Raw genomic sequence first — 14871 nt, 5'->3', positions numbered from 1 at the left:
ACGTATAAGCCATGACTGAATGGTGGAGCAGAATCAATGGGCTGAATAGCTTAATTCAGTGCAAATGATAAAGTTAAAGCTCTCCCAGCAATCTTCAGCCAGAAATGCCAAGTGAATGATCCATCACGGCCTCCTAGTGGTCCCCAGCATCACAGATAGCAGTCTTCAGACAACTGGATTCATTCCATTTGATATCAAGAAACTATTGGAGACACTGGATATTGCAAATGCTATGGGCCTTGACAACATTTCTGAATAGAACTGACGATGTCCTCCAGAACCAGTGAAGCATTCCAGTACAGTTACAACACTGACATCTACCCGACAACGAGGGAAATTGCCCAGATATGTCCTGTACATAAAAAGCAGAACAAATCCAACCCGGCCAGTTACTGCCTCATCAGTCTACTCTTGATCATCAGTAAAATTATGGAAGGTGTCATCCACAATGCTATCAAGCAGCACCTGCTGTGCAATAACCTTCTCAGTCATGCCCAGTTCAGATTCAACAGAGCCACTCAGCTCCTGATCTCATTACAGCCTTGGTTCAAACATGGACAAGACAGCTAAATTCCAGAGGTGATGTGAGAGTGACAGCCCTTGACATCAAGGCTGCATTAGACTGAGTGTGGCATCAAGGAGCCCTAGCAAAACTGGAATCAATGGGCTTCAGGGGCAAACTCTCTGCTGGTTGATCGTGGTTGTTGGAGATCAGTCATCTCAGCTTCAGGACATCTCTGCAGGAGTTCCTCAGAGTTGTGTCCTAGGTCCAATCATCTTAAATTGCTACATCAATGACTTTCCCTCCATCACAAGGTCAAAAGTGGAGACGTTCACCGGGGATTGCACAATGTTCAGCATCAGTCACACTCCTCAGATACTGAACAGTCCATGTTCAAATGTAACAAGTTTTGGACAATATCCAGGCTTGAACTGAGAAGTGGCAAGTAAGATTCACACCACGCAATTGCCAGGCTATGACCATCACCAATAAAAGACAATCTAACCACTACCCCTTGACATCCAATGGTGCCACCATCACTGAATTCCCTACTATCAAAATTCTAAAGGTTATCATTGACCAAAAACTCAACTGGACTCACTGCATAAACATAGTGGCTACAAGAGCAGGTCAGAGACTAGGAATATTGCAGTGAGTAACTCACCACCTGACTCCTCAAAGTCTGTCCACTATCTCCAAGGCACAAGTCAGGACTGTGATAGAATACTCTCTACTTGCCTGGATGTGTGCAGCCCCAACAACACTCAAGAAGCTTGACACCATCCAGGACAGAGCAACACACTTGATTGGCACAACATCCACAAGCACCCACTCCTTCTACCACCAACACTCAGTAGTAGCAGTGTGTACTATCTACAAGATGCACAGCAGAAACTTACCAAAGATCCTCAGACAGCACCTTCTAAACACACAACTACTTCCATTTAGATGGACAAAGGCAGCAGATATCTGGAAACACCACCACTTTCAAATGCCCATCCAAACCACTCACCATCTTGACTTGAAAATATAGAGGTGCTCCTTCACTGTCACTGGGTCAAAATCCCAATGGCATTGTGGGCCAACCCACAGCAGGTGGACTGCAATACTTCAATCAGACAGCTTATCATCACCTACTCAAGGGCAACTAGAGGTGGACAAGAAATGCTGGCCCAGTGACACCCACATCCCACAAACGAATGAATAAAAATAAATTTCTGCTCCTATATCATCTGGTCTTATGGTTCTATGAGGTTTTCCACTCAGTCCTTCCCTGACTTTTATATTTCAGGACAGAGTAAGACAAGCTTAAGTTTAAAAAAAAAATTAGCAAAGAAATTCGCTGTAAGTATGGCTACAATTACACATTCTTGTTTTACTTCAGTTTTGATGTGGAAGAGTTTGGATTGAGGCCTCCAATCAAACCCACCCTCCTCTCATGTTGTTGTAGTACACTGGATACATCACCTTGGAGACCAGCACATGGTATTTCGATGAGAGCTAACTACAACACAAAGTGGATGCTTGGTGTTATCTGTGACAAAAATCCTTCTTTTGATGGTAAGACTGGCCTTCTTGTCAAAGGTAACCCCCAGGATGCTGATACTGACAGCTTCAGTGATGGTAATATCATAGGATGATGGTTTTTCCCTTGTTAGATATGTTCGTTGTCTAGCACTGCTGTGGTATGAATATTACTTGGCACTTGTCAGCCCAACCTAAGACTCTGTCCATGTTTTGCTGCATTCAGACACACACTACTTCATAATCTGAGGAGTCGCCAAGGTTGTGGAACATTGTGCAGACACTAATTCTACCTTAACCACTGGCCATGCTAAGGAAATTCACCATTGATGAGAAGACTTGGAATCCCATTCGTGTTTTACTTTACAACCACATCAACATGGGTCAAAAATAGCAATTACTGGAAAAGCTCAGCAGGTCTGGCAGCATCTGTGTGGAATAATCAAAGCTAACGTTTTGGGTCGACTGACCCTTCCTCAGAAGGTGTCGGACATGTTGACCTGAAATGTTAACTCTGATTTCTCTCCAAAGATGCCTCCAGACCTGCTGAGCTTTTCTAGTAATTGTTATTTTTGTCTCTGATTTACAGCACCCGCAGTTTATTTGGCTTTTAGTTAGCATCAACATGGGTACTGCCTTTAATTCAGTGAAAAGCTTCATACTGAGTATTTCTAGTGTCTCAGAGCTCCCCCACACCTCAGAGTTGAATTCCTGCTGTCATTTTTTTGTTACAATGTATCACCTCATACTGCTTTTACTTGAATTCAAACAGTTAGGAAATGACTTTGAAAACTGCCAAGTAATTCAACTAATTAACAGTCTTGCTAACAAGGAATTAATTGATCTCCATTTCATTCATGGCATTTTTTGCACATCACTAACTGCCCAGAGAACAGAGTAAACCACATTGCTGGGGATTTGGAGTCGTGTAGGCTTGACCAAATAAGGGTGGCAGATTCCTGCCCTAAAGGACATTAATGAGCCAGATTTCTTTTGACTCTTGGCTGGGCCGACATTAAAGGACCTTTTAAGATTGTCACTGAACAGCGTATTTGCACTCACAGGGATACAGCATTCTGAAGGTAGACATAAGTATGTTGAAATTTATGCATGTTTAGATGCCTGATTCATAATTATCACAAAATTTAGCTGCAACTTGAATATTTATACTGCAAGCACAAAATTGATTTTGGATAGATCTGAGTGCTCCAGAGAGTGGGGTAGTGTAGAAAAGTAAGATATGTGCAACAGTGCACAAGATTGGAAGAAACGAACAATCATTTTGTGTCCTGCTGATGATTCCTTCTGTCTCAGCGAAGGTCTAAAGGAGACTGTAAATTCAATTATCAGACTTTGGAACCTCTCACAGGTATTGGAGATTATAAAGCATTCATCTGTGAGGAACATTCATTTTTAATGCAGATTTTCTTCTGGGGTGAAGGAGGACTATTCCATCAGTCTAAATTGTAGAAATCTATTTAAGTATTGGGAAAGATTGATGGTGTTTTTTCCAGAAGCTACTCCCACTTTAAAATATATCAATCTTCTGAAAAATATTTTAAAGGCCACATGGTCTTATTCACAAAAAGTAACTCCTGAAATTCTTGGTTAACTCTAAATCATCAAAATTGACCAATGGAGTTCAGGCAAAGGAAATGTCAAATAATTGCTTCTTTTTGGCATCTCTAACTACAATAAAACATCTGCAACTGTTCCACAATGAAATAATAGCGAGAGGAGAACTGGCTAAGTGCACGGTTGAAAAGATAACTGTGAGGAGGTTTTCAAAAATGGGCATCAATTTGATTTTTCTGTGGTCAACCCTTGAGCTCTTCAGCTGTTCACCCATACATACACAAATAGACCAGTTGACTTCTGAAGCATCTGTCTCATTTACATTAGGCCACTTAAGATACCATGCAGAGAGAATGGAAAGGGTGAAGAAGGAAACATTAAGAGTTAAAAATGTAGGAAATGTGACCACAGGACAGCACAACCCAATTTTCTTTTGTGGGGCTCAAAGGAACTCTCTTGCTACACTGTATATGACAGAAATTATATTGAACTCGTTGCTCAGACCCTTTACCACCACCCTCTGTCTTCTACCTTCAAGACAATTTTGTATACAACTGATTATCTCCCCGGATTCCATGTGACCCAACCTTACTAATCAGTCTACCATGCGGGAACTTGTCGAAGGCCTTGGTAAACTCCATGTGTGCCTCTACCTCCATGCCTTCATCTATCTTCTTAGTATTCTCTTCAAAAAAATCAAACTTGTGAGACATGATTTCCCATGCACAAAACCGTGCTGACTATTACTAATTAGTCCTTGCCTTTTCAAATGCATATAAAATGTTTCCTGTAATGACTTACCCACTACTGATGTCAGGTTCACTGGTCTATAGTTCCCTGGAATCTCCTTGCAGTCTTTCTTAAATAATGGCACAACATTAGCCACCTTCCAAACTTCTGGCACCTCACCCATAGCTGTCGATAATACAAATATCTTTGCAGGGGGCCCTGCAATCTTCTCACTGCCTTCTCACAATGTTCTTGGACACACCTTATCATGTCCCAGGGATTTATCTGCCTTTATGCATTTTAAGACCTCCAGTATCTATTATTCTGTAATGTGAACTCTTTTCAAGCTATCACTATTTATTTCTCCAGCTTCCATGACTACATGGAGAGGTTGGATTGGTTGCGATCTTTTCCCCTGGACTGTCAGAGGCTAAGCGGTGACACTATAAAATTGTGAGGGGCATAGATAAGATGAATAGCCAAGGTCTTTTTCCAAGGTTTGGGGAGTTCAAAACTAGAGAGGACTCACAAGGAGACAGGGTGGTGCCAGAAGGTATCTAACTGGAGCAGGAACACACACAGGCCTCTCAGAAGTCTCCAGGATATTCCAGAGGTATTCAGGCCCTCCACTTCCATTCCTACCTGTCACTTCTGACTCTTCACCCTTCAAGCTGCTCAGCTGGGGTCTCCCAGCCAAACTTCCAGGGCCAATGGACTCCAATGCTGAATAGGCTGTCCTTGTAACATCACCTGGGATCATAACACTATTGACCCCATTTTAACCTAGTTGTTACCCTGTCAATAGCAGGTAAAACTAATTAAAGTTCACTCTCAGAAGGAAGTTTGTAATATGCAAACATTTAGGGAGGTAGTTGTGATTTTGAGCAAAAGAGACTTTAACAGCAGGAATATATTGGTTCATAATTTTGCCCAATATGCTGGTTGCTAGCTTTTGGATTATTCTTAAATATCATTTTAAATAAATCAGGGGCTGTGGAAAAGATTTATCATCTTTAAAAATAAATCAATTAATACTAATTACTGTAGAAGCTCCCAAGTTACAAACAACTACATTCATTTTTAAACATGGGCGACAAATGCTAACAATGATAGGAAAGTACTTCAACTGATAAAATGACTCTTCCAGTCATGCTGTGTCATGACCTAACTTTTACATAAGGCAAACAAACTCAAACATGCAGTTGGAAGCTAACATGTTTAACAGACGGGCATCTAGGTCTGCATAAAACTGTTCCGTTTTATTGCTGAAAAATGTCTGAAATATGTAGTCAATGTTAAACATGAAAATGGAGTCATCACTATCACAATTCATCAGGATTTCGTTTCTTTTTCATTTATGTGGAAAAACAAGCCTGTCTTGCTGTGTCAGGTTTAACTGCAGCTTATAAAATCCTATTCAGCACCTTCAGCAAATTGAAATGCAGTTCTGTTCATCAATGTTTCAGAAAATGCTGCCATATAGCCATTGTATCCAAGAAAGTACAGCTATAAAGTGACAACTGTGCTTTTCTCAAGCATTCTACCCATCCAGTTATCTGTTTGCACCAAAACAGAAATTTGACGTGATAATCAAAGATAATCAAATCATTGTGAAGAGCAAAATGTTTTGAATATTTACAAATAAAAGTGAAGCTTGGAACATATATTAGCATACAATGCATAGGGATTTGAGCTTGTTTATCCTTACCTTGAGTAGCTATGTAGTGGCGTGGTCTGTGGTAACCCTGAAAAGCAAAGTGGAAATCAAATAAACAGCAAGACAAAACAAAATCATTTTTGTAACAAACTCCAGTTTACTTATAATGGCATTAATAAATTGAACATTCCCAGCACAGAGCATTATCTAACTGAAGCTCATCAGGGGAATTTGGGGAATTATACAAAACTGAATGAGGCTCACAAAGAATTTATACAACATTAGATGTACATTCACATTGACTGAAGTTTTGTATTGGGAGGCAAAATTCATAAAATTTAATGCAGCAAATTTGAACGTCAAACACAAATTAAAGCTTATACATTCAGTAACTGGTCAAATAAAAAGGGATGTGGACTGTTGCGTAATCAAAATAATGGGAGAAAAATGCAGTCAAAACCTAAATCACACATGTGGTAATAACTAACCATGCATCTTTCAGTAATAGAGATATCATTGCAAAGACCATCTCAGTATCTATTGGGGGTTTCATGTGGCACACTTATTGTAAGTTAGAACTGTCCAGTTGATAAACAGTAGGACTGAATTGTACAAGGGTGTGCTGGTAGCTGGGAACTTTACTCAGAAACAAGACATATAAATAATGACTGGTAAAAAACACAAGTGGAATTTTTGACATGTGGCACTAGTAGGCAAAGTTTCCAATAGACAGCAGTGTCTCACAAGATTAGTCCTAATTTATTTGTCTGTTTGGAATTAAAGGTTAAGATAATGGTAAATAACAGCTAGCATGAAAACCTGCAATCTGCCATGGCTATCATAAATTATGTTCAAAGAACATCAAGAATTTGGAGACCCAACATTCTTGGTGAGCCACTGTGTTATTGGGTAATGGAATGTAATGGGAGAAGAATTGGTGGAATGGGGCAAGATGGGGGACAATGACAAAGGGTTGAGTGATCTATGCTGCTGATGGGACTTCCGGGGCATCTGTTTTGCCAAGCTGTTCCAGTTTAAAATGATTTGCATTTTTTAAAAAATGCCACTTTTCTGTTATCAGGAAACCATTGCAATTCTCAATTCTACCTGTTGGAATAATGCTGTCAAATGTGTGCTTGTATTATTTAGCCATCAGAGAAAACAGAAGGTCACAAAAAGTACTTGTCCCCACTTCCTGAGAAATTCAGGACCCTGGCAGCAAGACCCCAGTAATTTGACCCAAATCCTTAATACTTCTTCACACACCACTGGCCCCTCTGCTGCCCACTTAACCACCTCTACCATACAAAAACCTCCAGGAATTTGGAGGGTCTGCTTTATTTTGGTTTAACTACCATTACTACTCCACACAATAAATGAGCAAACATAACTTACATCAATGTAGTTGGCATTTATATAATCTGAATGGGGATCACCATCTAATAACTGAAGTCGTACTCGAGAATGATCATCTAGGGGAAAAAGGTGGAATGGTTGTCAATATGATCTACTTTGAACATAATTAAGCATAATCAACATTACATTTTTAAAAATTCCAATACAATTTCTATTCTCTAAATAAACAGTAATTCGGTCTTAATACTTTAATTATTCACCTAATGAAATTTCTTCAAGAAAAGTTAGTTTAAGGATTTGCTCTTTAATCATAACTACATCAGAATCAAGTTGATCAGTCAATATCCCAGAGATCGCCATCATTATGCCTGAGAATGTCCTCTCTTTCCAGCAGAATAGAACCATCAGAGATGGGCAAACAATGATGTATAGTCAGGAGGGAGGAACTCTAAGCGTCCTCAACAGGACTCCAGATCTCATAAAGCCCAATAGATTCAGGTCATCAGGTCAAGGAAATATTCTGCTAAACATCATCTACTGGACTAAATCTCATGTGATGAATCTGCACTTCTTCATGTTGATCATCATCTGGATGCAATTATCAGAAAAATGACAGCACAAGTTGGTGAGAGACTTCAACATCCACTACAAATGACTGGTTGGCAACACTAACTGAGCTGTTGGATCATGCAGCACATGGCTGTTAAACAAAATGGTTCAGGCAGTGAGTAAAAAGGAGTAAGCTAACTTTCCTCATCCTCACCAATCCATCTATCATAGATCTTTCCATCGAAGATAAACATGATCACTGTACTGTAGATGGAGTGATATGATTCCATAATCAGTTTATTAGAAAATATCTCTGTAGCCTTACCAAGTTCAACTGAAAATAGTCACAAATAAACAGGCAAAAAATAGGAATCAGGGGCTTTCTGAAAATTCCCATATTGAATAATGGTGGAGGTCAGCACACAAGTGCAAAATGTAGTGTTGAAGATTTTGCTGTTGTCTTCAGTCAGGGTTGAACGAGTTGTCCCATGTAGACTCCTAGTGATATCCCAAATATTGTGGACAAGTTTTAAATTCAGTTCAAACAAAAGGAAAATTCTCCAGTGACTGGAGTTTTATTTGTCACAGACAGAAATGCTAGAATTCTATGGAAACTCCTGATTACTCAAAGCCTGTCCACCAATGAGAAGACTTTAAAAAATGGAATATTCATGCAATATTTACCCCTTGTCTAGCTAGATAATGCAACAACAATTTTCAAGAAGTTTGATTGTAAATGAGTGAAAATACTTTGTTTAATTGTAGTCACTTCTGCTGAATTCAAGATTGACCAATCCATCCCAGTGTGGCTACAGTCAGTGTGACACATGCTGTCATAGAGTAACTCACTGTTACTTTGATAGTTTTACGATAAAAAAATCTCCTTCATTCTCCCTTCTTAGTTCACATTTAAACAAAATTTGCAAATGCATTGCTATTACCCCATCACTTATGTGTTGATGCTGTAGAATTCTCTAACTCCATAAAGGAGACCATCACCTATTAAGACTTCAGATGAGCAAATCATACTTCCCATACATCTAAAGAATAATATTTTGCTATCTGACAATGTAATTACGTTTGATATTCCAAGAATTAAAATAGAAAATGTCATACACCAGTGCTGTAACGTGATTATTAATTTATAATTTACACAGTCCATTTGGTGCATGGGGCTCAAATTTATGGGTACGGGGGGAGGAGAATGTTATCCCAGAAGTCTACAGTTTGCTGACAGAACAAACCTGCCCATAACATTCTCTATGTGGGCAGAGTGGGACTTCAAACCCCTTGAGTTACCATGTCCCACTGTCTGCAACTGCTGGCTCATTTGGTGGGGGCAAGGGAAGGAGGGGGGAGGTGGGAGGAGCTTTGGAGTAGCTATGAGGTTGGAGGGCTAGGCACCTGCATTATCCCATTTGCCCGCCCCAGTTGGAAACACCCAGCTGAATAGCCAATTTCTGATCTCAATTTGGACATTTGTAATATGTAATATTCATTATATAGTTTCAGTTAAATCCAAAGAAATGGTTCAAGCATGACAACATTTTTTTGCAAGCTACAGTGTTATTTGTCTGAAGCTCATGAATGTCAAAAATATTGCAATCAATAAATATTTACACATCATTAACATTAAACTTTACAAATTTCTCCAGAGATCAGCAAAGCATTAGGAAACAGGAAATTGTATCAGACTGATTGAATTGTCAGTGTTTGAAAATCTGTTATTTTCTCTTAAAACTGTAAGTCACCTGACATATCACCAACTTTATGTGAAAATTACTGTATCCCACCAATCATTCTTAACCTTGTGGAAAACCTTCCTGCTTTTGCAGTTCTAAAAATAGGGAGGCTGTCAGGTTTTGTTGTTAAGCACTGATACAAACAGCAACTTCTGGCACTCACACGTCCACAGTTCAACAAAGAAATCTGGATGGTACTGGCTGTGGTACTTTGCTTCTCCACAAGTCACACTGTTTCAGTATGCACTGATGGAATTGGCACAGAAATCATTAGTAAGCTGTGAATTTAAGCAAATTATCCATTATTACTGCACCAAAGGTTAATGAAAAATGTAAGCCTTGTTCAATTAGTGTTAACAATATTTATGTTACAATTATTGCTGAACCATCTCTCTGTGCCTCAAAATAAATAATCTTATAAGTCTGGTGCTATGAAGATGCTTCATTTTTTCCAAGGATTTATGTGAACAGTGATGCGTTAGGATATCTGAGGCAGTTTTTAAACATGCCATAGAGTCATAGAGTTGCACAGCATGGAAACACACCATTTGGTCCAACTCATTGGCACCGACCAGATATCCTCAACTGATCGAGTTTCAATTTCCAGCACTTGGTTCATTTCCCTCGAAACCGTTCCTATTCATGAACCCATTCAGATGTTGTTTAAATGTTGTAATTGCACGAGCCTCCAACATCTCCTCTGGCAGCTCCTTCCATGCACACACCCTCTGCAAGAAGAGTTGCCCCTCACGTCCCTTTTCAATCTTAGCTTACCTATGCCCTCTGGTTTTGGGTTCCCCATCCTGGGAAAAAGAGCTTGGCTATTCACCCTGTTGTTCTATCAAATAACAACCAAATTCAGTAAATGGCAAAAATAGCCTCTTGATTCAGCAAAAACAAATAGCCCAAGTTTGAGGCAGCAATAGAATCCCATAATATAGTTCTTACCATAGCCTATTTATACACAGGTCTTACATATATTAAAATTCCATCACTATGGTGTTACATTGTTTTATCCGTAGTACATAAAGGTTTGTGGGGCTTCTGGCCTGGGAGACAGGAGATGGGTTAAAACATCTGTTAAGTGCTGGCTGCTGATAGGATTAAGAGTGTCCATTCTGTTTGCATAACTATGAGGTGTTGGTCCTTTTGTCTTTTAAGTGAATAAATGTTCGTAACAAATACTAGGCCTATATGCTCTAAATAAGTTATAAATTGTATCTGTATTTAATAAAGCAATAAAGGATATTAAACTGATTATTGTAACTGGGTTGGGAGATTTGTTTATTATTTGTCAGAGTGAGTTTCATTCATTCATGCAATTTTGCATAAGCAGTGTTTTGACAATTTCTTAAAGGGATAACAGGCCAGTTAAAAGATATTTAACAAGTACATGCTAATTGGGGAAAAAATTAGTGTTCTGTAATGTATTCAGGTCTGAGAGACCTGATAAGGGCTGATTAATATTGTAAATATTTTCATAGTTTCGGTTAGGTCATGGAGACATGATGGTATTGTTCTGAATAGATCACTAATCTTTGATATTTATCCAGAGGTAACTTTTGATGTAAATAGGTCTGATGAGGGTTAAAGGTGTGAAGGAGCAGTAATGGATTTGGAATATTTACTTTAATTTTAGCCTATCTTGCAATACTAAAATATACTACAGAACCATGGCTTTATGAATGAATGATTGAAACCATGTTATAGCAGACAACGGGTTAGTAAAAGGTTATCAATAAATGAACAGGAACATGATAATAATGAATATAGTGAGCTGGTGAGTGAGTTAATAAAGATAACTTTTAACACAATATCTTACAACACTATCCACGCTCCTCATGATTTTATAAACCTCTATAATGTCACCCCTCATCCTCCAATGCTCCTGGGAGAAAAAATGCCTGAGCCTATTGAGACTCTGGATTAGTGGTGCTGGAAGAGACCTATTCAGTCTCTCCCAATAGCTCAAAGCCTCCAATCCGAGCAACATTCTTGTAAATCTTTTCTGCGCCCTTTCAAGATAAGCAACATCTTTCTTATAGCAGGGAAACCAGAATGGAAAGCAGTATTCTAAAAGTGGCCTCATCAATGTCCTATACAATCACAACTACAATATCCCAACTCCTTTATTCAGTGCATTGACCAATGAAGGCAAGCACACCAGATGCCTTCTTCATCATTCAGTCTACCTGTAACTTCACTTTCAAGAAACCATGCACCTGCATCCTGAGGTCTCTTTTTTTTAGATTACTTTACAGTGTGGAAACAGGCCCTTCGGCCCAACAAGTCCACACCGACCCGCTAAAGCGCAACACTCCACAAGACCCTACTATCAACTTCATACATCCTGCTCTGGTGTGCCTATATTCACATCCAAATCATTGAAATAGATGACAAAAAGCAATGGACCCACCATCAATCCTTGTGGCACACCACTGGTCATGGAAAGGAGAGTGGGCAACTTTTAAAAATTATTGTAATTCAGATGGTTTGAGCTAACTATAAGAACATAAGATGTAGGAATGGAAGTGAGGCCATTCAGTCCATCGAGTTCACTCCACCATTTAATCGTGGCTGATGGGCATTTCAATTTCACTTACACTCTCCTCGTAGCCATTAATTCCCTGCAAGATCAAGAATTTATCAATCTCTGCCTTGAAGACGTTTAAAGTCCTGGCCTCCACTACACTCCATGGCAATGAATTCCACAGGCCCACTACTCACTGGCTGAAGAAATGTTGCCTCATTTCCATTCTAAATTGACCCCCTCTAAGTCAAAGGTTGTGCCCACAGGTCCTAGTCTCCCTGCCTAACAGAAACAACTTCCCAGCATCTACCCTTTCTAAGTCATGCATTACCTTGTAAGTTTCTATGATATCTCCCCTCAATCTTCTAAACTCTAATGAATACAATCCCAGGATCCTCAGCCGTTCATCGTATGTTAGGCCTATCATCCAAGTGAATCTCCGCTGGACATGCTCCAGTACAGTATGTCCTTCCTGAGGTGTGGGTCAAAAATTGAACACAATATTCTAAATGGGGCCTAACTAGAGCTTCGTAAAGTCTCAGTAGCATATTGCTGCTTTTATATTCCAACCCTCTTGAGATAAAAAACAACATCACATTTGCTTTCTTAATCACAGACTCAACCTGCAAGTTAACCTTCAGCGAATCCTGGACTAGCACTCCAAGATCCGTTTGTACTTTGGCTTTATGAATTTTCTTACTGTTCAGAAAGTAGTCCATGCTGTACTCTTTTTTACCAAAGTGCAAGACTTCGCACTTGCTCATGTTGAATTTCATCAGCCATTTCCTGGACCACTCTCCTAAACTGCCTAAATGTTTCTGCAGCCTCCACACTTCCTCAGTACTACCTGTCTGTCCAACTAACTTTGTATCATTGGCAAACTTCACCAGAATACCTCCAGTCATTAATATATAAAGTGCACAGATGCGGCCCCATCACTGAAACCTGCAGAACACCACTTGTCACCAGCTGCCATTCCAAAAAAGAACCTTTTATCTCAACTCTCTGCCTTCTGTCAGACAGCCAATCCTCAAAGCATATAAGTAGCTCACCTTGAACACCATGGGACCTCACCTTACTTAGAAGCCTCCCGTGAGGCACCTTATCAAAGGCCTTTTGAAAGTCTAGGTAGATAACATCCACTGGATTTCCCTGATCTAAACTACTTATTACCTCTTCAAAGAATTCTAACAGGTTTGTCAGGCATGACCTCCCTTTACTAAATCCATGCTGACTTGTTCTAATCCGACCTTGCACTTCCAAAAATTTAGAAATCTCATCCTTAATGGCGGATTCTAGAATTTTACCAACAACTGAGTTTAGGCTAATTGGCCTATAATTTTCCATCTTTTGTCTTAATCCTTTGAAGAAGAGGGTTACAACAGCGATTTTCCAATCATCTGGGACTTTCCCTGACTCCAGTGACTTTTGGAAGATCACAATCAACGCCTCAGCTATTTCCTCAGCCACCTCCCTCAGAACTCTATGATGTAGCCCACCAGAACCAGGAGATTTATTAATTTTTGGACCTTTTAGCTTTTCTTGCACTTTCGCTTTTATAATGGCTACCATACTCAATCCTGCCCCTGACTCTCCATAATTGTTGGGATATTACTCATGTCTTCCGCTGTGAAGACTGACACAAAGTTTTTATTAAGTTCTTCAACTATTTCCTTATCTCCTAGCATTAACCTTCCTGCATCAATTTGGAGTGGCCCAATTTCTACTTTTGCCCCTCATTTGTTTCTTATGCATTGAAAGAAACTTTTACTATCATTTTTAATATTATTGGCCAGCCCACCTTCATGTTTGATGCTCTCCTTCCTTATTTCTCTCTTTGTTATCTTCTGCTTGTTTTTGTACAAAGCGAAGATCCCTCTATGCTGTCTCCCATCAAACACTCCCAGGTAAGGGACAGCATGGGATTGGATACATAGTAAATCTCCCTCTACATTCTGCCATTAAATGCTCCCAGGACAGGAACAACACTCTGTTAGATACAGAGTAAAGCTCCCTCTACTTCCATCAAACACTCCTGGAGGAGGGACAGCACGGGGTTAGATACAGAGTAAAGCTTTCTCTATACCTCCGCCATCAAACACTCAAAAAGCAGGGACAGCATGGTGTCAGATAGAGTAAAGTTGCCTCTACACTGCCCCCCATCAAACAATCCCGGGATAGGGACCACACTGGGTCAGATACAGAGTAAATCTCCTTCGACACTGTTTCCCTATCAATCAGTCTCAGGACAGGGACCACACTGGGTTAGATATAGAGTAAATTTCCTTCTACACTGTTTGCCCATCAAACAGTCCAAGGAGTGGGACAGCAAGGGGTTAGTACAGAGTAAATCTCCCTCTACACTGTTCCCAATCTTCTGATTTCCTAGTGCTCTTGGCCACTTTATAGGCTCTCTCTTTTTCTTTGACACATTTCCTGACTTCCTTTGTCAGCCATGGCTTTCTAATCTCACCCCACCCAAATAACCTTTCTTTCCTTTGGGATGAACCTCTGTCTGTGTCCTCAATTACACCCAGAAACTCCTGCCATTGTTGCTCTACTGTCTTCCCTGCAAGGCTCTGCTTCCAGACAATTTTCATCAGTTCCTCTCTCATGTCCCTGTAATTACCTTTATTTAACTGGAATACCATTACATCAGACTTTGCCTTCTCTTTCAAACTGCAGACTGAACTCTGCCATATTATGA

The 14871-nt window shown here is 39.8% G+C and overlaps 1 protein-coding gene across 6 annotated transcripts in view; it reads right to left on the bottom strand.

Annotated features, from left to right (window-relative positions):
* Positions 1 to 14871, bottom strand: part of ptprt (protein tyrosine phosphatase receptor type T) — a 1418554-nt gene that overhangs the window by 95720 nt on the left and 1307963 nt on the right. For all 6 annotated transcript variants that reach the window (XM_072556501.1, XM_072556497.1, XM_072556496.1 and 3 more), the window contains 2 exons: positions 7383 to 7459; positions 6039 to 6075 (listed from right to left, as the gene is read on the bottom strand). In XM_072556501.1, coding sequence (XP_072412602.1) covers positions 6039 to 6075; positions 7383 to 7459 — 114 coding nt within the window. The remainder of the gene's footprint in view (positions 1 to 6038; positions 6076 to 7382; positions 7460 to 14871) is intronic.

Source organism: Chiloscyllium punctatum, chromosome 37 (assembly GCF_047496795.1).
Source record: "Chiloscyllium punctatum isolate Juve2018m chromosome 37, sChiPun1.3, whole genome shotgun sequence".
Taxonomy (NCBI): Eukaryota; Metazoa; Chordata; class Chondrichthyes; order Orectolobiformes; family Hemiscylliidae; genus Chiloscyllium; species Chiloscyllium punctatum.
The sequence above is the reverse complement of the archived record's forward strand: the minus strand, read 5'-3'. Positions and strand labels throughout refer to the sequence as shown.